The 25,864-nt window shown below is 56.7% G+C and overlaps 1 protein-coding gene across 4 annotated transcripts in view; it reads left to right on the forward strand.

The window, feature by feature from the left end:
• UNC13B (unc-13 homolog B) overlaps window positions 1–24,228 on the forward strand; it is a 174,302-nt gene extending 150,074 nt beyond the window's left edge. For 3 of the 4 annotated variants that reach the window (XM_063295920.1, XM_063295917.1, XM_063295921.1), the window contains 17 exons: window positions 584–718; window positions 1,185–1,318; window positions 2,018–2,103; window positions 2,716–2,842; window positions 5,842–5,938; window positions 7,715–7,858; window positions 7,969–8,046; window positions 9,005–9,082; window positions 14,914–15,002; window positions 15,955–16,098; window positions 16,698–16,821; window positions 18,680–18,736; window positions 20,143–20,223; window positions 20,929–21,076; window positions 22,189–22,281; window positions 22,519–22,678; window positions 23,109–24,228. In XM_063295920.1, the coding sequence (XP_063151990.1) occupies window positions 584–718; window positions 1,185–1,318; window positions 2,018–2,103; window positions 2,716–2,842; window positions 5,842–5,938; window positions 7,715–7,858; window positions 7,969–8,046; window positions 9,005–9,082; window positions 14,914–15,002; window positions 15,955–16,098; window positions 16,698–16,821; window positions 18,680–18,736; window positions 20,143–20,223; window positions 20,929–21,076; window positions 22,189–22,281; window positions 22,519–22,678; window positions 23,109–23,394 (2,061 nt within the window). In that variant the 3' untranslated portion in view covers window positions 23,395–24,228. The remainder of the gene's footprint in view (window positions 1–583; window positions 719–1,184; window positions 1,319–2,017; window positions 2,104–2,715; window positions 2,843–5,841; window positions 5,939–7,714; window positions 7,859–7,968; window positions 8,047–9,004; window positions 9,083–14,913; window positions 15,003–15,954; window positions 16,099–16,697; window positions 16,822–18,679; window positions 18,737–20,142; window positions 20,224–20,928; window positions 21,077–22,188; window positions 22,282–22,518; window positions 22,679–23,108) is intronic. The other variant, XM_063295919.1, reaches the window with a different exon arrangement.
• The last annotated feature ends 1,636 nt before the right edge of the window (window positions 24,229–25,864 follow it).

Genomic DNA, 25,864 nt, shown 5'->3' on the forward strand with positions numbered 1-25,864 from the left:
CCTGATGCCCTCACAGGGAGCTGGCTGTGCTGGCTGGAGAAGTACCGGGAAATGTACTAGGAGACCTCCAAGGTCCTTTCCAACCTTGTGGGGGACTCCATGATACTACCACCCATCTGGAGGAGGTTCAGGCTGGAGAAGACTTTTCTAGGACATGACAATGGCCCTTCAAGAGCTGAAAGCACCTAGAATGGAACCAACCATTTGTGGCAATGGGGGATTCACTGCAAGAAGTTGCTCTCTGCCCCAGTTCCTGGAATCAGGCCTGAAGCAGCCTCTGGGAGTAACTTCCTTATGTCTTCTCTGGTCTGGACTTCGCATCAGGGACGTGGCCAAGAGGGAGCTCTCAGTTCTCCTTAGAGGTGGCTCCATGTGGGCCCAAGCTCTTCTGGGAAACTTTGGTCCAAACCAAACCATGAAACGGGGTCTGGAGTGTCCCAGGGTGTCTTGAGCAGCAGGGCTGCCAACCCTCTTCTGGACTCCTGAGAGAAGAGAGGCCAGAAGCCTGGCGGCTGAATGGAGACTGGAACCCAGCCCCTCGCTTGTGGGGTCTCCTCACCTCCTTTCCGGCCATCTCCCCCAGGTCCAGGAGCTGCAGAGCCCCCCTCGCGCCAGCCAGGTGGTCAAGGGCTGCGTCAAGGCCTGTCTCAACTCCACCTATGAGTACATCTTCAACAACTGCCACGAGCTGTATGGCCGAGACTATCAGGCAGACCCGGTACGTGAGTGTGTGTGTGTGTGTTGGGGCAGATGGGCAAGCCAGGCTGCCTTGAGGGGAGTCTAACCCCCACCCGAGCCCCATAGCTAGGAGAGGGGGATCCTTTTTTTCTGTATAATACAGCAGTATCTCGTCACAAGAATGACCGTTTCTCATTAATCCCGGCATAGTGTGGTTTACTCTCAAAAATAAAAGAAAACTTTAACTGGGGAAGGGTTGTCCTGAATGGAGAGACCCAAAGAGGGATCTGCAAAGGAGGCAGGGGTGGAGGGAGGGGCTGCCTTCTGCAGCAGTGCAGCACGGAGGAGGTGCGCCTCGTCCCCCACCGCCTCAACAGCCTCAGCAGATGCTCTCAGCCGCAGCCGGTGAGGGGAGAGGATGCGGGGGGGGGCACGAAATGGGGGCTTCTGCAGGGACAGGAGAAGAGGGGCAGCGCCCTCCATCTGAAGGTCGCTTTTGCCCCCAGAACAAAGCCCCGGGCATGCCTGCCGAGGAACAAGGCCCCAGCATCAGGAACCTGGACTTCTGGCCCAAACTCATCACCCTAATCGTCTCCATCGTGGAAGAAGACAAAAACTCCTACACTCCCGTCCTCAACCAGTAAGAGAAGCTCTCCCTTGGCGAAAACGGCCGGCTGGAGCTCTGCTTCCGTGGTGTTCTTCTGCAGGGCGTTTCTGTTGTCCGTCTGTGTCTGTCTGTCTCGTGGAACAGTAGCTTTGTAGTTGAGATGGCGGCGTTCCCATCACACACTTGGCTGTTAGTGCCCTGAGGGCAGAGCGCTCCCAGGAGAGGGGTGAGAGCGGTTCCTCGTCCGGGTGCCCCTTCCCTGCCTGCATATACTTGGAGCCTGAGGTCCCCAGGGCTGGGGGGCTGCATGCGTCCACCACAGTGGGGAAGCAGGACCGCGGGCACGTGATGGAAGCGGCTGCTGTCCGGCCAGGAAGGGGGGGGCGGCCAGAAAGGGTCACCCCGGGAACAGTCCCAGAGAGACAACGCTTCCCCTCCGCTGATGCCCTGTCACATCGTTGGAGGTGGCCGGAAAGCATCAGCAGCTGTGGCATCCTAGAGGAGGCTGGGTGGGCCTGCCTGCTTCGGAGAACGTCTGGCAGCTCGGCAGCCGTCTTTCGGCTGGTGCGGATCTCTCTGAGCAGGCGCCACCCCTGCGGATTTCCCTCTGGCCAACAGCAGCTCTTAGCTTCCCCTGCGCATGGGGCATTGCGAGGACATTCCCCCCCAATTGAGGGGCACCGGGCAAATTCCCTGCCTTGTCTTTAATGCCTCCTTCCACTTCTGATGTAGGTTTCCACAAGAACTCGCAGTCGGAAAGATAAGTGCTGAAGTCATGTGGAATCTCTTTGCGCAGGATATGAAATACGCCATGGAAGGTGAGTCAGGTTTTCCCTCGCTCACTGGCTGCAAGGACACGCTTTGTGGGGGAGCCCATAACTGTGGCCTGGTAGGAAACCCTTGGCCTTTGCCCGGCACTGGAGATGGAGGCGTTAAGGCAATTGAAGTAAGGCAATTGAAGTAACAAGGACAGACATTTTTCTCAGTGAAAACAAGGAAATCTGCACTTCTTTCGGGAGCCTGGTTGGTGGGGAAGCTGCTTGCTTTCGGCCAGGGGCTTCCCTGGGGGGGGGAGTGGGGGGGGGAGGAGGACGCGTCCAGCTGGGGCTGCCCCAGGCTCTCTGTTGGATCCCCCTCCTAGGGAATTGCTGGGGGCTGTCCCCTCTGAGGAGCTGGTGGGCCAGAAAGACCTGCTCTCCTTCACTGCCCACCATGGCACCAGAGACTTTTCCTCTCTGCTTGGCCTGCTGAACTGCAAAATCGGAGGCCCTGTTTTTCCTTCTCCCCTCTGGAGTGGCAGGGGGTTCACAGGTTTGGACGTGGGTCACACGCTGGACCTTCTGCCTGGTGGCTCTCTCGGAAGATGCCGTGGCACTGCCCATCTGACAGCCTGGCCGTGCTCTCCACCCCCCACCCCGCCTTTCCTACAGAGCACGAGAAACACCGGCTGTGCAGGAGTGCGGACTACATGAATTTGCACTTCAAAGTGAAGTGGCTTCACAATGAGTACATCTGCAGTCTGCAGGCCTTCCAGGGGATTGTGCCTGAGTACCCAGCGTAAGTTTCTTGCCCCACACCCCTCTCGATACCTCCCCGGGTTCTTCTTTAGCTGCTTTCTGAGAGGGGAACACAGTCTCTTGCCTAGGTCTGCAGGTGCATCAGGAAATCTGGGGCAGTTGGCAAGCTGGGGAGGCCAGGCCTGTTTTGTGGGGCTCCCTTGGTGAGGGTTTGTGAGGAGGAGAACTGAACCCAGGCAAGATGGAGGTGCTGGGGAAGTGGTGAGTGGCCTGCACGGGCTCCCTCTTTCCCAGAAGGAGCAGGGGGGCAGTTGGGAGGGCTTTAGGACTTCCTGGATGGAGGCAAATGCTTCCGGGTACCCCTTTGGGGGTCAGCAGAGAATTTGGGAGTCTCGTGACACCTTAGTGCTGGCTAGGAACATTAAGGCCCCTTCGAGCTTGTGGACAAACAACTTGAAAGAAAGAAGGCCTCTTTCTCTCTGAGATCGCCCAGGGATGCTCACCTACACCTGGATGGATATCTGCTCTCCTGGGGCTGAGTCTTCTCAGGAGCTGCTTGGGGTCTCTGGAATGCACCCTGGCATCGTTTGTAGAACCAGGATCATAGGGCTGGAAGGGACCTTGGAGGTCTTCTAGTCCAGCCCCTGCCCAGGACCCATTGGGGGGAGCTGGTCTTCATTAGTCTTTGGAAAGGTCTAAAAAGAAGCCTTTTAAAATAGACTTTTGAACTGGTTTAAATATCCCCAAGTTTAGTTTTTTATTGTAAACTGGTGAGAAAGTCCTCAGTATAATAGGTTTCATAAATAAATAAAATAATAAACATGTATTCACATTCTGAGTGCAAAAGGTGTTTTAATCGTGTTTATAAGAAATAATTGTATAGCACGATCTGGCTGCTCACACGCCCTCTTGCAAAGTCAGGGCAGGGTTGCAGTCGCTTGGACTCAGGCGAGAAGTTTGATTTAATTCTCTCCACTCCATTGCTTTGCCTTGGCTGTGTGGCAAACTGGACTGTTGACCAGGCCGCCGTCTGCAGACAGAAAGGGGTACAAGCTTTAGGCATCACCAAGCGGGCTCTGCGCTTGGTGCTGATGCAGCCGACCCCCATTGCCGCTGCGCTTCTGCCTGGGTGCTGTCAACTGGCTGAGGGCTGGGCCTGGGGAGCATCTCGGGGCGCTTCTGCCCCCTGCGGCCCCCGCCTTGCCTGCCTCCTGCCCCAGGACGTTGAATCGGGTGCCTATCCGGATGGGTGCCGAGTCATTAACGCCGCTCAGTGTTTGCGGTGTCATTGAATACCGAAAATACTGGAATTTACTTTACTGCTTCTACCCCGCCAAATGTCAGCAAATGAGATAAATCGCCTCAGGGTCTGAGGATCCATTTACCTTGCCTCGCGCTCCTGGGAGGCTCCAGCTGGTTAGAAAACAAGGAGGGGGTTCTAAGGGAAGAGCCGCTTTCCTTCAGCACCCTGGTCTGAACAGGCAGACGGAGCCCGGATTTTCAGGGGGACCTGCTAGAGCAACGGGGTGACGGCCCTGGGCCATGACTGCCAGTGGCCGAGGAACTGGCCCAGCCTCCTCCCTCGCGGTGACCCTTGCCCGTGCCAGCCAGGCCTTGGGCCGGAGGACTGTTTCCTAAGGGGGAGATTTTCGGCCATCCAGGGGGCCGACCTTCAGGGAAGGCCTCCGCCAGGCCGCCTTTGGCTCCTCAGAAGGGCGTAATTGTTCATGATATAATTAAGACACATAATGTGGAATGTAAGACCAACAGAATACCAGTCTAATGATTGAGGAGGTGGCTTTTCAAGCAGCAACGAAGGCAGCCCGGGTGTGTGCCGCTGCCCGTGTCCAGTCCTCTCCTGTTCTAGGGCCCCAGAAGCTCTCCCTTCCGACAGGCGCCTCACAGAGGGCTATTTCAGGCATCCCAGAGCAGTGTCTCTCGCCTTCCTCTTTGTCGCCTTTGCGCGTTTAGGCAGCCCATAATTAGCACCGCTAGTATGAACTTGGCTGCCGCTGCCGCTGCCGCTGCTCCAAGAAGCCCGTAATCAGCTGTGATACTCGCAGGCTGTGTTGTACTTTACCGACCCGTTCCCTCATTTGCAAGCGCTTTGCTGTGGTGGCGCTCCCTGAAAGGCCGCCCTTGGCTCTGCAGGCCGGCAGATGAGATGCGCTGGCCAGGCGGAGGGCCCAGAAGGTGAGGGGGCTGCTCTGCCCTCTCCACCTGCCATCCTGCCCTCTGGGGGACAAAGGCAGAAGCAGGTCCCCCGGGAAGGAACTGCCTTTGGGCAAATGTGGGTGAGTGGCAGGGAGGGCTGCAGCTGGGCCGTTTCTGCCCTCGTACTCTTGGCAGGCCCACTGCAGCTGGGGGCCAGTCGGCGACAGCAATGCCGGGGAGACAGGAGACTGTGACGGGCCATGCCATTTCCTCCAAGAGCATTGGAGGTTTCCTTTCACTTACTTAGCCCAGGAGCTGTGAAAGAAAACTTTTTAAAAAACCAGTCATTTCTCTGCCTGCAGAGGGCCAAGGCCAAGGCGAGAGATGAAAGAGGTGAGCAGAGGCCCATCGTCCCATCTGTGGGTTTCCTTTGCTTTTCTGGGGTGGCCACGTCCGGTCAGCTGTCCAGTATGGGAGGCCAGAAGGAAGGTAGTGAGGTGTTACGATGCGCATGCCAGGGAAAGACAAGGGCCGGGGAAGGGGAAAGGGAGCCACCAAGCTCAGGGGTCCACCAGCTGGAGCAGGAAGGGGAAGCTGGTGCAGGTGCAGGTGCAGGGGCCCTTGGGATGGGAGGGAAGGGAATATAGTTTGACTAGGCTAAACAAAACAGGGCTCCTGCTGAAAAACGAATGAGGACAGGAGGAAAGCCCCTGGAAGAAGCGGCTGGGATGGAGTGTCAATTGGCAGAGGGGGCTTGGGGTCCACCTTTTTTGCTGGGTTTTTTTTTGCTGGTTCCTTGGAAAGGCCTCTCAGCTGCTTAGAAGGTCGCACAACAGTCAACAGGAGCGTGGAACAGATAATGCTGATTTCCCATCCTAACTGTAGGTGGTTTGAGCCATTTGTGATGCAGTGGCTGGATGAGAATGAAGATGTATCCCTGGAATTCTTGCACGGAGCTCTGGAGCGAGACAAGAAGGATGGGGTAGGTGAAGGGCCCACTGTGCCTGGGAGAAAGAGCCCCTCCTTGGGTCAAGCAGCCCCCAGGATGGGTGAGCACTGCTCAGTCCCAGGCAAAAATGAGTTGCTGTTGCTGTAGCTGCGAAATGTCTTTCTCCAGCTCCAGGAACCTGGCACACACCCTTTCCCAGCCTAGAAGACGTGGCCTGTGGGGAGGGCAGTCCAGGTGTGTCATCCTGGTCACACCCACACACCCCTGATTGTCTGCACAATAAACAAGCTGGGGAGCAGGACAGCCCCTGGTTCTCCTCTCAGTTTGCCCTGCAGAGAAGCCTTGACCATAATGTTCAGTCCTCCTTGGTCCAGGTTCTTCTGCTCTAGTAACCTGGCACTCAGAGTCCAGTGAGGGTGGCAGCAGCTGGATTGCACCTGGTGCATGAATAAAGAGAAAAGGAGTGGGTGGAATTAGGATCCAAATTCTCATGAGAATGGTTGCTGGGCCGAGGACATACACTCCTTGGAGAAGGGTGCGTGTTTCCGATCCTACCCAGCTGTGCTGAGCCCCAACTGACCTGGATTTTGCAACCTGGGACCTCACCCAGGAGCTTCACATAGAGTTGAGAGCCCTGAGGCACCCCACAAAACAGGGGCTCTGGGCTATGCCTCTCCCCCTGATCAACACCAACTGGAACCAACCCCAGAGACAGGAGGAGAGCCAGCGTTAACACTGTGCCCCCTGCTTCCAAGCCCCAAAGCCAGCCCAGAAGGATACCATAATTGATGGCATCAAAGGCTGCTAAGACGTCAAGGAGAGCCAGGATGGACCCCATCCCACTCTCACAAGTCATCCACATAGGTGGTCAATGCCATTTTAATCCCACACTCTGTCCTGAAACCTGACTGAAGGGGGTCCAGATAATCTGCTTCCTCCAAAATTCTCTGCAGTTGTGGTGTGGACACCTCAAGAACCTTCCCTGAAAAAAAAGTTGAAAGTTGTCCAGAACAGTTGGGTCTAGTAATGGATTCTTGAGGAGGGGGCAGATCACTGCCTCCTTAAGTGTTGATGGGACCACCCTCTCTCTTAAGGATACATTCACTAGTGCCTGAACACCCCCCTCCCCCGCCCCAGGCATCACAACTTAGGAGGCCTTAGCCAACTAGGAAGGACATGGATTTCACCCACAGCCGCCAAGCTCACAGCTTTGCAAACCCTGTCCGCTTCCTCAGGAGTCAGTATCAAACTCTTCCCAGATAACCAAGCCAGACTGAGCCTCAGTCACCTCCATGGGACCTGCCTCGAGTCTGAAGTCCAACTTGGAGCAGATCTGAGTGACTTGATGCCTAGAGTGTTCCTCACAGTGACCCTGCAGATGAACTTCCAGCTCCACTTCACCCAGGAGAGTCTGGGTCACCTTAGTCAGGGCTGTGGGTGGCTTCCACATATGCAATGAGGGTGGAGAAATACTGACATTCTGCCACCCTTACAAGTGACTCTAGCTCACGCTCCATCAGGTTCACTCCTTGAAGTCCTCCAGCGGCACTCCAGCCATCTCTTCTTTAAGCACACTTTTTTGCGTTCAGGCCTATTCCTGGATAGAGCTTGGGGACTGATTCTCATGGCACACTTAACCAGCTTGCAAACTTCCCATTTGTCCTCCTGGTGAAGCTTGAGTAGCCTGAAACCTGGTGGGGTGTTCTGCTGGTTTGTTGTGTGAACCCAGCATTTAGACAGAGTGCTAATCCAGTTCAGTGTGTTGTGTAGATTCTTCCAGAATGTGATTACTCTCTATTTTGGGTTTAGTTTCAGCAAACATCTGAGCACGCCCTCTTCTCCTGCTCGGTGGTTGATATCTTCACCCAGCTGAATCAGAGTTTTGAAATCATCAAGAAGCTGGAATGCCCTGATCCAGCCATCGTTGCTTGCTACATGCGGCGTTTTGCCAAGGTACCATTTTTTTCCCTGTTGGCCTTTGCCAAGATGCTATCCTCAGGGCTGGGATGGTCCGCCGTGCTGCTCCAGAAGAGGGTGAGTTAACATCTCTGATCTCCTTGTAGACCATTGGGAAGGTGCTGGTGCAGTATGCAGACATCGTCTCCAGGAGCTTCCAGACCTACTGCTCCAAGGAGAAGGTGGTGAGTCCCTGGCCCGACTTGTCCCAGGCATCAACCGGTTCAGATGATAGAAGTCCAGGGAAGAGGCTGCTGTTTGGCCAGAGGCTACAATGCCCTTGGCACTAGCTGTATGGCGAGCAGCAGCCGATGCTGTAAAGAGAGGTGATTAGGACGAAGCTCTCCTGGCAGCTTCTCAAGGTCCTTCTCTGCTGGAGCAAAGTCACCAGCTCAGCCTTTCCCCAGCAGACAGCCATGATGGTCTGGAGCAGCTTCCCTAGGAGGAAAGAAAGTGAGTGAGAGGGGACGTGATGGAGGTTTACAGAATTATGTGTGATATGGAGAAAGAGAAGTTATTTTCCTCTTTCCAAAATACTAAAACTAGAGGTCATCCAGTGGAATGGAGTCCTGGAAGAATCAGGATAGACAAAAGGAATTACTATTTTGCGCAATGTGTAATTCAACTTTGGAATTTGCTGTCATGAGACCTGCTGGCTACCAGCTTGGCTGGCCTCAAACAAGGGTGGCCTGATTCACAAAGTCCCGGGGAACAGTGGCGATTAGCCCTGATGGCGGTGGGACTGCCTCTGGAGGTATCTGCTGGAGACTCGTGGGCTTCTTTCTGCAGTTGGTTGGCTACTGTGATGACAGGCTGCTGGACTAGATGGGCCAGGGCTCCGATCCAGCAGGGCACGGCTTATGTAAATGGATCCAGTTTGGATCGAGAACTGCTGGACAGAAGGTCTCTCCTGCTCCCCCATCCATCCCTGGGACCAAGGAAGGAGAAGTGGGTCATTCGGTCCTCTGTCCATCCAGGCCCGTCTTTACCAGTTGGGCTTCTTGACTTCCCCAGATGGCATTGGGGAAGGAGGGGCAGCTGTTGGCTGCTTGCAAGTCGGGTGCCTAAACTGCAGGACTCCCTGCCAGAGTCCCCCTGGAGTTGGCCCAGAAAGCTTGACCACTCTTCCCTTCCCTTCCTCAGCCCTGCGTCCTGATGAACAACGTCCAGCAACTGAGAGTGCAGCTGGAGAAGATGTTTGAGGCCATGGGGGCCAAAGAGGTGAGAGCTGAGGATGGACAGGAGCTCCTTCCCCACGGCTTCCCCGGCCTCTCTGAGGGCATCTCCAAAAGGGCCACCTCTGACTGGAGGGTGGGAGAGACGGCCTTCCATGGTGGCTGAGGTCGGTTGCAGGAGATGTGGCTCTTGGCAGTGGTTCCCTTGTGGCATGGAACCCTTCAGAAGATGGGTGGGAGTCCCGTGGGAGAGGCTGGGTGGGCTCTGTTCCTGGTGGAAGGGAGGGAGGGAGGCGAAGCCTCGCTGGGCTGAGCTAAATGACGCCCACAAGCGGAGAAGTCCTTGCAGGAGCCAGTCTGGCTGCCACAGTGGGCTCGGGTGGACTCCTGGCACCGGCCTGAGTCTCTGTGTTGCCCCTGCTGCTCCCCGGGTGTGCGTGCTGGAGCCGTGCTGCTCCTTCCCTGAGGCCGTCCCTGTTGCCTTTGTCCCCTTTGGAGAAGGACCTTCCCTAGGAGAGCTGAAGGAGGCCGCCTGGCGCCAGAAGGTTCAGCCTAACTAATAACCCTCTTTGCTTCTGGTGATGGAGGCAGGAGGTGACACATCGGGGATGGATCCTGAGGCTCTCTGGCCTCTTGGGCTCTCTTGCTTTTGACCCAGTGGGGGAGCATTCCAGGGAAGCAGCGGGTGATTTGCTCCCCTCCCTTGGCAGTTCTGGGCTTGGCGGGAGCAGCTACAACCTCCTGTGGAGAAGCATGGAAGGCGGGGGTGGGGTGGATGTGCAAGACTGAGTAACCCTGGGCAAGTGAGGGGTCTCCTGCGATGAGAATTTGATTTTGGGCATGCCCCCCGGCCCCTCTCCAGCTCCTTCCGTGCACCTCAGTTAGTGTAGAGTTTGGCCCCGTCTGCCTGCAGGAAGGGGGGTTGTGCCCTGACCCAGCGGGGAAGCCCCGTTCCAGTCCCCCGCTTTCCGCTCATGATCCCAAGCAAAAGGCCTGAAGGCTTTGCAGTGGGTCTGGTGACTTCGCCTGTCTGTGACACCCCAGAGGTTCCCTGGCTGGTCAGTAGCCGGAAGAGCCTGCACAGCCCTGTTCGAAGGCCTTTGCACGCCAGTTATTCCCTGCTCAGGGGAGGGAGGTGGAAGGTAAGCCAAGTGCTGCCAAGCCCCGGAGACAAAGTGTGTGTGTGCAGAGGGGCTGCTCAAAGCCCACAAAGGCTTCAGCATCTCAGGCTGAAATTCCCACCGGTCCCAAGGTGGAGGGGGGGAGGCCGAATTTAAATGGGTTATCTTTCCCTAACAGTTCCCTTTGGGGAGACAGTGGGGGGCATTAGGCCCCCTGAATTTTGGGATGCTTGCATATTTCAGTTCTCCCCCCCAGGAACTCCCTGCCTCTCCTGAGTGTAGCTGATGCCCATGGCTTCTCTGGGGAAGAGAGTACTTGATTTAGGAGCATTTCCGTTTTGCCCTGCGCAGGAGCCTGTTGCAGCAAACCACAGCTTCTGCTTCCCTGGCCGAGTACGTTGGTGTCCCCATCCCCTGCAGCAGGGCGATTTGGCGAAGTGCTGCCTACACGCCCTTTCTCTGCGGTGTCTGTGCAGGACCTGCCACTAGCTGCTCCTGAGCATTTTGGCCTAGCACAGGCAGCAACAAAACCAGGAGCATGGGTGACTGGGCCATCTCGGATTCCAAGTGCTTACAGGAGGCATTGCTGACAGCCGGAAGCCCCGATGCTCTCTGGGCATGGTCTCTCCCCCTTGGGTCATTTGGCGAGTGGAGGAAGGGCTCAGTGGGTGAACCGGGCTCTCTGGGGCTCCCTTTCCACTCCCACTTCCGGAGGTCTCCATGAACAAAGCAAAGCCATCCTGAGTGAAAGGGAGGCAGATCGGGGTGGGCCTTCCAAAATGGTATTTGGGTGTCCTTAAGTCTCTCCTTTGCAGAGAAGGATTTCATCCAGCAGACGGTGTCTTGGGTGGGGTAGACTGCAACAGGAGCTTTCTCTGCAGCTGTGTGTGGCCGGCAAAGCACCGGGCGCCTGAGAGCAGGCCTTGCGACATACATCTGTTGGTAGCTCTAGAGCATTTCTCCACTGGGTTACCTCTCCTCTGTTGGCTTTTTCCTGCAGAGCCTTGTAATTCTAGATTCTTCAGGGTGGGGGGATTGCACAGTGTTGACCCACACTGTGGGTCAACCAGAACACCTAGACCTAAGACCAGAACACCTCCTTGCCAGCAATCAACACCCAGATATGCAGAGATTAACACTAGGATTAACACCAAATGAACCATCAAACAGCACAATATACCCTAATCAAGGAACTATTAACTCAGTCAACCAACCAAGCAGCAAACAACAGGCCCATTGAGGAACTCCCAAAGAGAGAACAACCCCTCCACCAACACAGGCTGGACAAACCACTGAGAGCCCCCTCCCTCTTCGCACTGAAGATGTTGCCTAGTCTGGCAATGAAACATCTGCAAGAAAACGACCAGGCTCAGAGAGCACCAAGGACTCCACAGTTCAACCCTGAGCTACGAGTACTTGCTTCAATCGGTGCCACACTGTCTTCTCTTTCCCTTAAGCTGGCTACCCATTTGGATAATCGTGGTTTTGTCACTTGACACAAGCACCATCTTTTGTTTTGAGAACCATCCTGTGTAGAGGCTTCTAGAAGTCCCCAGGCAGAGTTTTTTCCCAGATGCTGCAGAAACTGACATCCTCCAGAACAAGCCCCCCTGCCTCCTTTGAACAGATTTCATGTCCTCCATCTTTCATGCATGCATATTCCAGCTTGCACAGATACAAACACAGACACAGATACACATGCATTTATACCGGAATGAAGCAAATGAACATATATGAAAATTACATCATAACCCTGATAGCAATATGGTGACTGTACATACCTGGTCTATGGGTTTTCGTCAGTAAGAGAAAGAGACCAGATTTCATACAATGTGGATAAGACACATTAAAAGAAGGTACATTTGGGGTAGTGGTTAAGGATCTGGACTAGAAACCGGGAAACCTTTAAGTTCTAGACCTGCCTTAGGCACAAAGCCAGCTGGGTGCCCTGGGCCCAGTCCCTCCCTCTCAGCCCTGGGAAGAAGAAGGCCAGGGCAAAAAGCTTCTGAAAATGCTGCCAAGAAAAACTGCAGGGCCTTGTCCAGGCAGTTGCCAGGAGTCAAGGCTGACTCGAAGACACAAAATGTGTTTTATTTTGTATGGGCCTAGATAAAGACTCTGCAGATGGATGGAAGAGGAAGGCTTGCCTACAATCGGAGTCTCTTAGAACTAAGGAACGGCCACTGGTCAATTTGCCTGCACTGTTATGCTCCCTTTCTCATGGACAGGCTTTGCACCAAAGTCCCTTTCATACACGAGGAACGTGGTGGCAAAGATTTCCCAAAGCTATGGCTGCTTAACGGGCATGCTGGGTTTAAATGTGCCTGCGAGCGATGCACCCTGGAACCCTGGCAGAAGGAAGGGCTTGCTCCCAAGGCTGCCGCGTTAGTGTGTTTATGTTTTTGTGCTGCATGGGACCAAGTGGTCAGAACCCGCCTCCTTTAGTTCTAGGCAAGGGTGGGAGTTTTTGTTCTAATCCAGCCTTTCCTGCTCATTCTCCCCTTTGGGGAATGGAAAATCAGGGGCCCTCCCTCTCTCGCAGCATCCTTGGTCCTTTGCGGGTGGACAAACCGATCCTCGACTCTTGCGTTTCCCTGAAGGAAGATGGCCCTGAGTCTGTGACGATTCCCCATCTCAGAGCAAGAGGGAGGCCTGGACCCTGCGCTCTGGCTGGCTGCCCCAGCAGGGCACCATTAAATCCCCTGCCCTGCCTGGAGATGTCCCGCCCCTCAGGAGGCACACATGTGATACGTTTCCACATACAGTGTGTGTGCCTACAGATACAAACACCTTCCATTTTAGATGTTAGCAATATCTAAATTACGTTGGCATCGCTTGAATTACTGCTGATTAAAATAATTGCCCATAAATTAAGGAATCTCATTACAAAATTGATTGATAAAAGAACCGTGCCTCTCACCACCTCTACAAAGTGTTTCCACTTCCAGAAACCGGCAAGAGCATACGGACTCCAAGAGAAGGGATGGGGGCAGGCAAGATAGGGCCAGCGGCAGGGAGCTGCACGGGAAGGGAAGGGAAGGGAAGGGTGGAGGGGCGAGACCCCCTTCCAGACTGCTGCAAGCAAGCAGCCTCATAGCATCTGTCACTAAAAGGGGGGGAGGCAGAACCTCCCCCCACCCCAAAGGGAGCAGCTCGGCTCATAGCCGGTCCCTTCGCATCCTGTATGTGGGAGGAGCAGGTGTGAAAACTGGCACCTGGTCTCAATATAAATGGCGCATGCCTTGGATCCACCCGGGGGCTGGGACGACTCTGTAACGGCTTCGTGGCTGTCTGGTGGTGGATCTGCCCACGAGAAGCTCTTGTACCCTTTGGTGCCTGGCTGGATTATTTGTTGGTGGGGTGGGGTGGGACTAGAGGTGAGTAAGGTGAAGGACAGAAGCGAACGGATAGGGGAAGAGTGAAAAGAGAGCAGGGCCCTGCTTAAGTGGGTACGCAAAGGGCCTGGTTAACCGGGGAAGTGGCCCTCTTGCAGCTGAGCTTCCAAGGCACCTGGCTTGGTGGCGGCAGCTGCCGCAGCCGCTGGGCTGCTTGTCTGCCCCCTGGTTTTCAGCGGCTTCTGCCCTCACCAACCGCCGCCTCCCGGTCCCGGTCTTGTTTTCATGCACCTTGCTCAGCAGGATCCTGTAGGTGGAACTGATGATACCACACCCTGAGGTGCTCCAGGGCCACGCATGGAAGTCATTATTGCCTGTAAGACAAGAGCAGTTCTCTGCCGGGGCACAACGCTCCTCCAGATGGGTCCGTGTTTGTGATCATTGCCTCGTGAGGATCCCTGCCAAATCTGAACGCAAATTGGCTGCATAGCTGTGAAGTTCAGCCCTGCTGCTATTTTTTGCTTCCTGCTCTCCAGCGAAGGGGCCGAGTTGCTGGGTCCAAAGCGGAGCCCGTGGCGATGCCTGGCTTTGGGGTGGCAAAAAGGCTTAGCTCGCAGCTCCACCCCTGGGCTTGGCTCTCAGTAATGTCCACGATGCAGCAAGAGGTTGGGGTGCCGGATGGGAGTCTTTGTCCTGGGGAGTTGCCCAGTGCCTGCTTGCTCCTGGGCAGGGTAGTGTTCTCCAGGGCCCCCAGCAACATCCCAGCAGGGCTGCCTCGCTTTTTGAATCCAAGCTGTTGAGAGAAGCAGCAGCTCGGCCAGTGCCTTCCTGTCCTCCCGAGGGTTGGGCGGTGGCTCCCTCTGGGGACACTTGTGCAGTGAATGGAGTCCTTTGGGGAGACAGCAGACCGTCCAGGCAGGGGCTGGGCTGGCCTGGCCAGGCCACAGATGTGGGCCATGCTAGCAAGCCATAGATGCCTTCACACAGCAAAACCCTGTTGCTGTGTGGATACCACAGGCGGTGCGCAAGTAAATATATTAGCCAGAAATGTGATGACCCAGTTCAGCTAACTCGTTACGAGGTTCTTACAGCTCGTAGAAGCACTAGCTCTGGCCCGGCCCGGTGCCGAAGAGGAGACCGTGTGAGAAAGCTGTGCAGGGAGGCTGCTCTTCCATCAGCTGTGACGAGCGCCTTCGGGTGCTGCCAGACTTCTTGGTCTTGGGCGTTGGTGCTTAGGGAGCCTGCTTTCCGAGGGTGCGGTTGGCACTTCTCCAGCCTCGCCACCCTGTGGCTGCCAGTGCCCCAATTCCACACCAGCCTTTTCCTGGCAGGCTGTGAGTCCCCTGGCCCAAGGCTTGAGGCGGTGCCCAAGGGAGGCCCGGGCCGTTTCCCAGCCCAGCTCGGCTCTGTTCTTTCTGCAGCTGGATCCCGAGGCCAGTGACGCTCTGAAGGAGCTGCAGGTGAAGCTGAACAACGTGCTGGATGAGCTCAGCGCCACGTTTGGGAACAGGTGGGCTCCCCTCTGAGAGGCCCAGTCCTCCTGTCTGGCTTGGGCGGAGGGAGAAGCGCCGCCCAGACCAAAGGATTTCTTCGTTGTGGGTTGTGCTTTTTGCTGTTTTTTTCATCTTCGCACACAAAAGCAGTCAGAAGCGGAGCAATCTGCATATTGCTTTCGTAGCACCGAGTGGAACATGATTTCTGAACTGTGAAATCTGTTGGAGTTCGTAGTGTTGGATTATGCTCGCTGGTGGAGGGATCAGCTGTAATCTCTCCTTTTTAACGTGCAGAGGGCAGAGCAGCCTTTCCCTGCCCACGGCTTTCTTACAGCCGGGCTGCCAGAGATGGCCACGTAGATGAGAAGGACAGCTCCCCACCACTCTCCCTTCCCTCTTCTGGGGGGCGGTGGGGGGCTGGGGGAGAACAGCTAAGGAAAGCCTGAAGGGAGATTCTCCCCCCACAAGACTTTGATTGGAGTGGAATTAAAGCGTGCCTGCCCCTCCTGGCGCTGGCTGACATCTAGCAGCGAGTGCCACGCTCTGCTCTGGAGTCAGCTCAGAGAGATCCCCCTCGGGCTGCTCTCCCTCCCCTGGGAGGAGCGGCCCACGCGCAGGTCAGCCTTTCGTTGCCAGAGGTGCTGGTGTGCTTGCCGGTCGCCTTCCTGATGGGAGGCTTCCTCTGTCGGCTTGAGCTCCTGAGAGACCGGAGAAGCCCTTCGGCTTCCTGGCCTTGCGCGAGCAAGGTGGGAGCACCCACCTCCCAAGTTGGGGCACAGGCAGAAGAACCAGCTCTTCTAGAAGGAGGGGTGCCTGCCCGTCCTGCGGCGGTGAACAGGGCGGCCCTGTCAGATCTCCTGTCCGAAAGCTACGTGCGGGGAGCCCGCTCTGCCTTCAGGAGTCGGGCACAGCTGGAGGCTGGCAGGCGCAAGAGCTGGGCCAGGAGTGACCTTGCCTCCTTGTCTTCAGTTTCCAGGCGCGCATTGAGGAGTGCGTGAAGCAGATGTCAGAGATCCTGTGCCAGGTGAAAGGGGCTGGGAACACCCCCACCAACGCCGTGGCCCAAGATGCAGACAACGTCCTGAGGCCGCTGATGGACTTCCTGGACGGAAAGTAAGGACGTGGGACGTGGGTGCGTCTTTCCCAAGGGCCCCTCACGAACATTCCTCAAGCAAGGGCTTGAGGGCCACTTGGTGAGGAAGGGCGGGCCCTCGGGAAGCAGGTCCCCCGTGCTGCTCTCGGGGGTCCACCTGCTGCTCCTCCCACCATGCAGCCTCTGTCCCAGCCCAGGCTGAGGGTCGAAGGACAGAGAGAGCCTGTGTGGTGGCAGAGCTGCTCTGGGCAGAACGAGGGGAGTGGGTGGGGCAGCCACTTGGGGGCCAGTTTGACCTGCCTCTCTTGGGACTGTCCCAGCCCAGGCTGGGCACTGGCCCTGCAAGAGCCCTGAGCTGCGTAGCAGCAGCCCCTTAGTCCAACCAAGTCGCCCTCCGACCGCTGGGCGTGCCTCCAGGGCCCGGAGGACACCACGGGTGGCTGCACAGCTTGAGGGAGCTGGGCGACAGGAAAGGTTCGAGGCCAGCCTGGAAGAGAGTGGGACTGGCCCCTTCCGAGGGCTGGGGGCTGGGGGCGCTGCCTCGGCCACCCAGAAGGGCTTTGCTGCCCCTGGGGTCTTCTGCTCACGCGCACGCACACCCCCCTTCTCCGCTCTGCAGCTTGACCCTCTTTGCGGATGTCTGCGAAAAGACGGTGCTGAAGCGGGTGCTGAAGGACCTTTGGCGGGTCGTGGTGAACACCCTGGAGAAGCTGATTGTGCTGCCCCCCCTCACGGACCACACGGTAATCCTCACCCGTCCCGGCCCCCGCCCCCTCCTCCTGGGCCTGGACCAGGCTGGGCGCACAGGCCTGGCTGGGATTTGCCGGGCTTCTCTGGAGCGGGTGCCTGGCTGGGTGGCAGGGCCCAGAGGTGAGGCGGGAGAGGGCCGGGCCTGATCCCCGCTTCCAGCCTTTCCGGAGCCCCCTGGCTGGCCCTGGGCCCTTCCCAGTGCGGCCATTGTTGCAGGCGCCGGCAGCCCGGTCTCACGGCCAAAGGGGGGGTCGGGGCAATGTGGCGGAGGACCCGACAAGGAGCATTCTGCCAGGCTACCTTTTTCAATCAAAGCATTTTTCTAAGCTTCAGAAATGTTGCCGTGAACCAACTAACTTAAGAACCTTAGTTATTAACAAACAATGCAAATAAAATTTGTAGCACTATAGCTATAGAACGTGTATAAAAATGATACATTTTGAAGAAGAAAACACCTATTATATAGTAAACTCTTGGGTGAAAAAGAGCAAAGGGAAAAAGCCCTGTGCTAAGCTAAGGAGAAAGAAAATGGGGGGGAATCCCATTGTAAAACAAAACCATTAAAAATCTAAACAACTGTAGAGAACTATCCCCTCCCCTCTTATATATAATGGGAAAATACCAGATTTTTTTTAAAGGCTAAAGTTTAAAGATGGTACATGTTCTATTGTTTTCTTCAGTTTCTTCGTTCTATTTCCGTTTCTAACCTACGAATCATGCGGTCTGGTCCTGCCATTCTTTCAAGACAGGGTGGCAGGACTGTCCCTGCCAAGGCCTTGGAGGACGGGGGTGGGGAGGCTTGCTGGAGGGAGGGGACAGGGGCGTGAGGCTCCCAGGGCGAGGCTGTCTGTCTCCCAGGCAGCAGTGCAGGTTGTCAGGGTGGTGTGTTGGGCAGCTCCAGGGATAAATCGGGGCCGGGCCTCTCCCCATCCTCTCTCTGGCTCAGCCTGGGGAGGGGGAGGGCTGGGCTGCAGCTTCTCTGCTGCAAAAGCCCAGGGGGGCTCTCTTTTGGGCTCCCTCCCCCCTGAAAGCGACACTCTGGAGAACCAGGAAGCCTGGCGGGATCATGGACCAGGGTTCCTACAGTCAGGCTGGAACAGCCTCCACCTTCCCAGGTAGACCAGACAGGAATCCCAAGCAGATGAGCCAGTTCTGCTTTATTGTAAAGCGGCATTGGCAGAATCCTGCAAGTCTGAAAGGACAGATCTCCCGCTGTCCCCTTTACAGCCCGAGAAACCCGGGAGGGTCCCTTCTGAGCCTCTTGCCCTACCCACTGTCCAGCTGCGGGCTGTGCCCCCTCTTATCTGACCGTTCCCTTGGTGGGGGGGCTCTTGCCTGTCTCCATCCACTGCCTTTGGGGCTTCCAGGGTGGAGGCTGATCTTGCGCCCTCAAGAGTTCCAGGACTCCAGTGCGGGGGCAGGGTGCTTTTTGCCCCAACAGAAGGAGCCGCAGGGCCTTTTGGTTGGGGAGCCGCAGGGAACTGTTTCGGCGACTGACGAGGGATGCGGAAAGAAAGCCATGGCCCTTTTGCGTCCTGTGAGTGCTTCACCGGGCAGGCCCGGAGGTGCCCCCCCACAAGCTGGCTCCTTGCCTGGGCCAAGCACAGCACAGGACGCCGAGCCCCTTTCCAGCAGCCCGGTCCCGTCTCGAGGCAGCCCAGCTCCCCTTCGCAGAGAGGCCTTTTCTCCATCTGGCAGCCGCAGAAGACCGGAGGGGTGGGGGTGCGCTTGGGGCAACTGGCATCTGGCTGGGATTGCTTGTATCCGGGGTGGACACCGCGTTCCGCTCACCACCGAGCTTTTGACCTTTCTTGTTCTGTCTCCCGCCTTCCTCTCGCTCGCCCTCCCCAGGGGACCCAGCTGATTTTCAGTGCTGCTAAAGAATTGGGCCATTTATCCAAGCTGAAGGTATGGGTGGGGATGGGAACAGCTTGTGCATGTGTGTCCCCAGCCCCTCCTTGTGTCTTCAGCATTGCACAAGAGCACGTAGGTGTTGTGTCGTGTGTCTCGCAGTTGTCCATCTCTTGTCTTCAAATTCCTGTCCAGACACAAGCTGGCCTCAGGGTTGGTGTTGACTTTCCGTGAACGCGTCCCACCCGAGTCCTCCTCCAGCACCGTGCCAGCGCCAAGGGAGGCCTTGGGTCCAACATTCCCCTGCCCCAAGCATCTTGGATGGGTTTTGACCTTTAGCGGGAAACGGGGGGGCTGGTGGAACCCAGGTATGGGAAACCGGGGTCGGGGTGAGGGGCCTTGGTAGGTCAAAGGCGTGGTCTCCAGGGTGGGGCTGGGGAGGAAGGGAGTCAGTGTAAACTCTTCTGAGATGGAGGATCAGGGCCATGTCCTCGAGGCCTCACGGGGAGGGGGCTCAGAACGAGTCCTGGGGAGCTGCTCTCACTGGCATCCCACCCTCACCTGGCTGCTGCATTTTCTTCTAGCACCGGCACCTCCCAAGCAGTCCTCTGAGCAGCTGGAGTGCAGCTTGAGGCAACCCTCCTAACAGGAGCGGGGCGATAGCCCTGGGTCCCCAAGCCATTGCTGGGCTCTTGGGACTGGGCTGGGCAGTGGGGCCTCTCGGGGTCCCGACGGTTCCCACTGGTGGAAGCACCTCCGTTCTCCGGGCAGCCTCGTCTCGGCCCAGGAGATCCCAATAGGAACCAGCACTGAAGCAGAGGCGCACTCTTGGGCAGGGCGGCTTGGCCAGCAGACCACCGGGTCTCAGGAGTGACTGCCTGCTTGGCTGCCTTGGCAAGAGGGAGGGAGAAGCAAAAAGCCAACTGGTGGAGGCCACGGGCAGGCCAAGTGGGGAGAGGGCAGGCAGATGTCCCTTGGTGGGAGAATCCCACCAGTTTCCCACCAGCGCCTGCCTTCATTGGACGGAGCCCGATTGTCTGAGGCCTTCCTCAGATAAGACCCAAGCAGCTTTCAAGGAAAGTTAGGGAAAAGTGGACAAGCGCCTTCCAGGGTCTCTTTGGCTTTGTGGTCCAGGACGACAAGCTTGGCAGCCAACTTGGCTCCCGCAGGGCTTGGCTTTGAGGCTGAAGTGTTGTGATGAGTCGCAGAAAGGGTTTCCTCAGTTTCCCCCACAGAGGCTCTTCCCAGGGAGTCTCTCTCGCTGTGTGTGGGTGTCTGGAGGGGGACATTCCCCCAGCGGCCTCTTGTCCACGTGTGTCCTCCTGCAGGCTAGTTGTGGCAGACCCCCGCTGCCCCCGCATCTCTCTCCCAACCCTGCTTGCTGCGCTCCCTCTGCCCCAAGGAGACCCTCGAGTGGGCTGCCTGCCTCCCATCCCTGGTCACGCTGCCAGTTTCCGTTTCAGGATCACATGGTCCGAGAGGAAACGCGGAGCCTCACCCCCAAGCAGTGCGCCGTGCTGGAACTGGCTCTGGACACAATTAAAGTAAGCATTTTCCGTCCCTCAGGCACCCAGTTCCCAAGACTGTAGGGTGAGAAGCCCCAGGCACAAAGCAGAGGAGGGGCGGGGGGCAGTGGTGGATGGGGCAGGTTAGGGCACGTGGCCCAAGGCGGGCCTCCATCAGGCAAGAAGCTCTCTGTCACCCCGTTTAGCACACTGCATTGGAATCCAAGTTGGAATTGAAGTAATCTTTCATTATTATTATTATTATTATTATTATTATTATTATTATTATTATTATTATTATTGCCGCCTCTGAAGGCTGTAGGGCTGCCTTCGTTGAGGGTTTGACTCTGGCAAAGAGGAAATGCTAGAACGGTCAAGCCTGGAGGGTCAGTCAAGCTCTGGGCAGGGTCAGGCTCTTCCAGTGCTGGAACCCAGCAGGACCATCTCCTGGGAGCTGCATGGTGGGATCCACCATGGCTTCGGCGTGGAAGCATGGATTCACACAGATGGGGGTCCCGGCCGCAAGGGGCACCGACAGCCCCCGCAGTGGCTTTAAGGAGTAGCTTTGTGAGGGAGGCAACTGGTGACCCCTACAGTCCACGGCAGCGGTGGGGCGTGGGAGGGCCGCTCAGGAACACGGGCAGGAGCAGAAGGGGCCACCGTGAGAATGGCCTTTGGTCTGGGCCCTTCCTGCATTGCGGGACATGATCCTCTTTGTCTGCCTCTTATCCCACCCGCCCCCAGCAATACTTCCATGCCGGGGGAAATGGCCTGAAGAAGACCTTCCTGGAGAAGAGCTCAGAGCTGCTGTCATTGCGCTATGCCCTCTCGCTCTACACCCAGACCACCGACACCCTCATCAAGACCTTCGTCCAGACCCAGACGGCGCAAGGTGCGGGGTGGGGGGAGGAGAGGAAGCCCGGTCGGGGCGCTGGGCCTCCACCTGGGGAATGGTCTCCAGGGCTGGCCACGTCCACAGGGAGCTGAAGCCACAGGAAGCATTTGGAGGGAGGGGATTGTTGGCAGAGTGCTAGAAAGCATTTGGCCCAGGAGAGATCAGAAAAGTCACAAACCAGGCATTTCTATAAAAATAAATTTATTTATAGAAAGCACAAAAACATATTTACAGGCTTCTGCATTCTCACAGGCTCTCTGAGGGCTGCTTACTTTCTACGTGCCTAAAGAGAAGGAACTAACAAGCTAACTGCCCTCCCTTCAGGCAATTGAACTATTAACACCTGAAAAGAGGACAATTAAATTCAACCTCTTCACCCGGCCAAAATTATTAGTTACTATAGTAACCTTAATCTGTAGCAGAAAACAATATACCAAATGGGTGCAGGCTGGGCTGCGGTGGGACAGCTTTGGGATTGCACTGTGTCTTTGCAGGGGAAGAAGGTGAGCGCTGTCATCGTGGAGCAGGATATGTCCCGAGGGCCCCCTCCCTCCTGATAAAAGCCCCCCCATGCTCCCTGCTCTGCCCAGTCTCCCAGGCAGAAGTGCTTAGGGCTGGAGCAGCCTCAGCTGCGGTTCAAGGGTGGCAGGGACGGACCTCCCTCCGTCCCGGCCTCCGATGGGACCCCCATATCCAGCTGAGGGTGAACAGCCTGTGGCTGGCCAAGAGCCTGGCTTTGGGGTGCAGGAGGCATCCGATGGGCGGCACGAGGGCGTGGGTCTTCAAAGCACAATGCCAGGAAAATGGGGGACCTGGATGGCCTCACCCCTGATGGGGGAGAGTTGGGGTTGGGGGAGGGGAGACAGCCACTGGGTGATTCTAGCTCGAGTGGCTCGCAGGAGAGCAGAGCTGCACCACTGGAGGCCTCCCGCTTAGCCCCATGTTTGCTCCTTCCGGCAGAGCAGCTCCTGCTCATCACGCCCAGCAGCCACCTCGGGAAGGGGTGGGGTTGCCCTGTAGAAACAGCCCCTCCCTGGCGGCTGTCCTTCTGCCCGTGGGGGCTCTCTGGGCTGGTGGCCAGCAATGCCTGTTACTCTTTCCCCTCTCAGGCTCAGGAGTGGAGGATCCTGTGGGCGAAGTGTCCATCCAGGTGGACCTGTACACGCACCCCGGCAGTGGGGAGCACAAAATCACAGTGAAAGGTAACCAAGGGCCCACCCCAGGTGGGCATCTCAGCATCTTTGCCTGCCAGGAAGGGTCTTGCCCCCAGTATGATGATGGAGGGCAGGTGGGGCTCATGGGCCTCTCCTGGCCCAGAGAGTAGCTTTGCCCAGTGTGCGGCCACATTCCCCCCCTTCCGTGTGGCATGGAGGAATGTGGCACGGGAGCCCTGGCCAGGATGGGAGAGGCCTCACCCCTCTTCCCTTTGCTTCTCACAGTCGTGGCTGCCAATGATCTGAAGTGGCAAACCACTGGCATGTTTCGCCCCTTTGTGGAGGTCACCATGATTGGGCCACACCAAAGTGACAAGAAACGGAGGTTTGCCACCAAATCCAAGAGCAACAACTGGGCTCCGAAGTACAATGAAACATTCCACTTGTGAGTCCTCTGGCCTCTTTCCTCACTCTCCTGAAGGGGGGCTTTGCCTGGTGTCCCCTTGGTTGTGGGACTCGCTCGTCTACCTCAGTGGGGTGACCCACCGTTTGCCCCAGTCTCCTCGTTCACTCGGTGCCCTGATCTTTCCCAGCCTAGCACAGGATGGGCGTGCCGGCTCTGAACATTCAGCCCACACCCCTTCTTTCAGTTGCACAGATTTCATGCAGGATTTCTTTCCCTCCTGACCGATGAGCAGGTTCTCTTTCTGCAGTAATATTTAAAGGAAAGCAGCCAAAAGAGGGGCAGGACAGCACCTCCCTAAGGGGTGAAGGACCTAGCTAAAAACTGTTCAGAGGGGGCAGGAGACCAGCCACCTTCCCTGCCTGCCTGCCTGCTCCTCCATTCACGCTCTCTCTCCCCCCCCCACCCCCAGCATCCTGGGCAATGAGGACGGGCCAGATGCCTATGAGCTGCAGGTCTGTCTGAAGGACTACTGCTTTGCCCGCGAGGACCGAGTCCTGGGCATCGCCGTGCTGCAGCTCAGGGACGTTGCAGAGAAGGGGAGCTGTGCTTGCTGGTGCCCCCTGGGGCGAAGGGTCCATATGGACGAAACGGGGCTTACCGTTCTGAGGATTCTCTCACAGAGAACCAACGACGAAGTGGCCAAGGAGTTTGTCAAGCTGAAGTCAGAGTCCCGCTCCCCAGAAGAAGGGAGATGATCCCAGCATCCCTCTCACGCTTCTTGGACAAGACATGCGGAGGAGCACCCCCTTCCCCTTGGGATCCCGGGAGGAGTTTCGGGTCTCCCGGGAAGCTTTTCCTGCTGGGGAGTCTTCCAGGTGGACCAGGCCTGCTTGGCATGAATCCCGCAGGTGGGACCTCCTGGCTCCAGGGGGCTGCCCAAGGAGCAAGAGCAAAGTGCCCTGGCTGGGAGGAGGAGGCAGGCAGAATCCCAGCCTCGGGAGGAAGCCCCAGCGCACATTTCAGGCCGGCAGGGTGCCGCCCCCCCCACTCAGACAAGCCACAGGGAGGCAGCGGAGGGTGCTTGTGCGCCTGAAGCAGTGGGCGGTGCAGCAGCTCCAGCCCAGCCAAGCCTTGGCCAGGGCAGTGCGGGGGTCTCAGAGTTGGAGTCTGGAAACCAGAGGGGCTTTTCTGCCGCCAGTGGAGGGAGCCCCGCTCTGGCCCCAGCCATGCCATGTGGCCCCTCGCTCTTTCCGGAGAGCTGCTTCGCCCTGGCCGCTGAGGGGCACCAGGAGGGAGCTTTGCCCGGTGCAAGCAGTTCCTCCAGGAAGTGCTCTGCTCTCGGGCCAGCCAGGCTACAGCTGCTCCAGGCCTCTGGGCATGGGCAAGGAGGGTTCGGATTTCTATTTTTCTCTTGACTTTGTACAGCTTTATGGTATGAACCTGGTCTTTCACAGAACCTTTTAGATGCTGCTTAGCTGTTGTGGATGAGTGTATTATGAAAATGCTGTTGCAAATTTTTAATCCCATTTAATGTGCCACGGTTGCGGGAAGTGGTCAGTGTAGCCTTTAATAAAGGAATGTTAGCAGCATTCACTGCCTGTCACTTTTTACTGGGCCAGCCCACCTGCTGCAGGTGAGCATGGGGGACTCCAGCACTGGAGGGGTTTCTGAAATCATCCCAGCACCTTTTGGCACAGAAGCTGCAGAGAAACTGTGTTCATGCGTGTCTGTGTGGAGATGGGGGAAGTGCTTGTTAGCACGTGCCAGTGCTGAAGACAGCTGCTGTGTTTCTTACCCACCAGTCGGTGAGCCAGAACGTACCCTGTCCTCGTGCTGAGGACAGCATCTTCAGCAAAGAGAGCCAGTTTGGTCTAGTGGTTAAGGCTCCAGGCTAGAAACCAGGAGATGGTGAGTTCTAGTCCTGCCTTAGCCATGAAAGCTGGCTGGGCGACCTTGGGCCAGCCACTCTCCTTCAGCCCAATTCACCTCACAGGGTTGTTGTGGGGAGAATAGGAGGAGGAAGGAGTATTTGGTATGTTTGTCGCCTTGAGTTATTTATAAAAATAATAAAGGCGGGATAGAAAATGAATGAATAATAAAAAAATAAAAGCTGGAGGACCTTTCTGAAGGCCTTGGAGATCCAGCTGGCTCAGGTCCTGTATGGAAACTGGCCTTGTGCTGCAGCTAATGCGGGTCGCCAGTTAGCCAGGGAAGCAGCCCTGGTTGTACCACAATACTGTTCCTGGCCGTTCTGGAAGCACTGGGGGTTCTGCCCTCCTGGGCCACCTCTTTAAAGTCGGTGGTGAACGTACAAACCCAGGAATCAGTTGGCAATTTCTGGCCTGCCCCACAAATATGGGTTGGGTGAGGCTTCGTGTTAAACCTGAGTGCGGCGAGACCAGCCCAGATGTCGCCAGATGAGCTGCTTGAGTTGTGTGGGGCTTTGGGAGAAAGGCGGGCCTGGCAGATTTGGTGCACCCTGTGCTGGGTGTCTTTGCGGCCCCTGAAGGGTTTGTCGGTCTGACTTTGAGACGAGTGAGGAAGTTTATTTAAAAATTTGCATAGCTGCCCAACCTAAAACCAAACCGGGTGGCCTTACAACCCAGCAATAAAACAACAAATACGACTAGGAAAACAAACAAAAACCCAGAACAGAAAAACCTGGTGCCACAACCCACCACATTCTCATCCTGCTCTGAACTCACCCTTTCCCAGTGGCTGAAGGTTGCCTTGTAGCCTGGCATCAGTGCCCGCACCCAGCAAGGTTAATTTAATGACATTCTTCGCCAAGCAGGGCTACATTTGGGATGCGAGAAGGCTGACGCTTCACGCAGAGTGCCTTGGCCACCGCTGCTCTTCATGCCACTGACACCTGGCATGAAGGGAGCGGTGCTTTTATAGGAGCAGTGCCAGTCCCATCCTCTGGCACAGGAAATTGCCTCTGATTACTCCCGCTGCCCAGGTGCCACTCAGCTGGCCTGCTGGCCCCATCACGGTTTTTCTGCATTTGATGGAGAAAGCGTGGCCCTGCTGGGCTAATATGCGCCATCTTCCTTCAGAGCTGAACGCGCATCTCTGCTTCAGAAGAAGGGCGACTTTGGTATGCCATCTGGAAAACATGCAGTGCAAGGAGAGGAAAGGCATATCTTAAGCAACTGGCCAACTGGGTTATTTGATGGACTCTTCAGGGCCACCATCTTCATCTCCTGGGCCAGGGCCATGGGA

Source organism: Candoia aspera, chromosome 2, assembly GCF_035149785.1.
Source record: "Candoia aspera isolate rCanAsp1 chromosome 2, rCanAsp1.hap2, whole genome shotgun sequence".
NCBI classification, from domain to species: Eukaryota; Metazoa; Chordata; class Lepidosauria; order Squamata; family Boidae; genus Candoia; species Candoia aspera.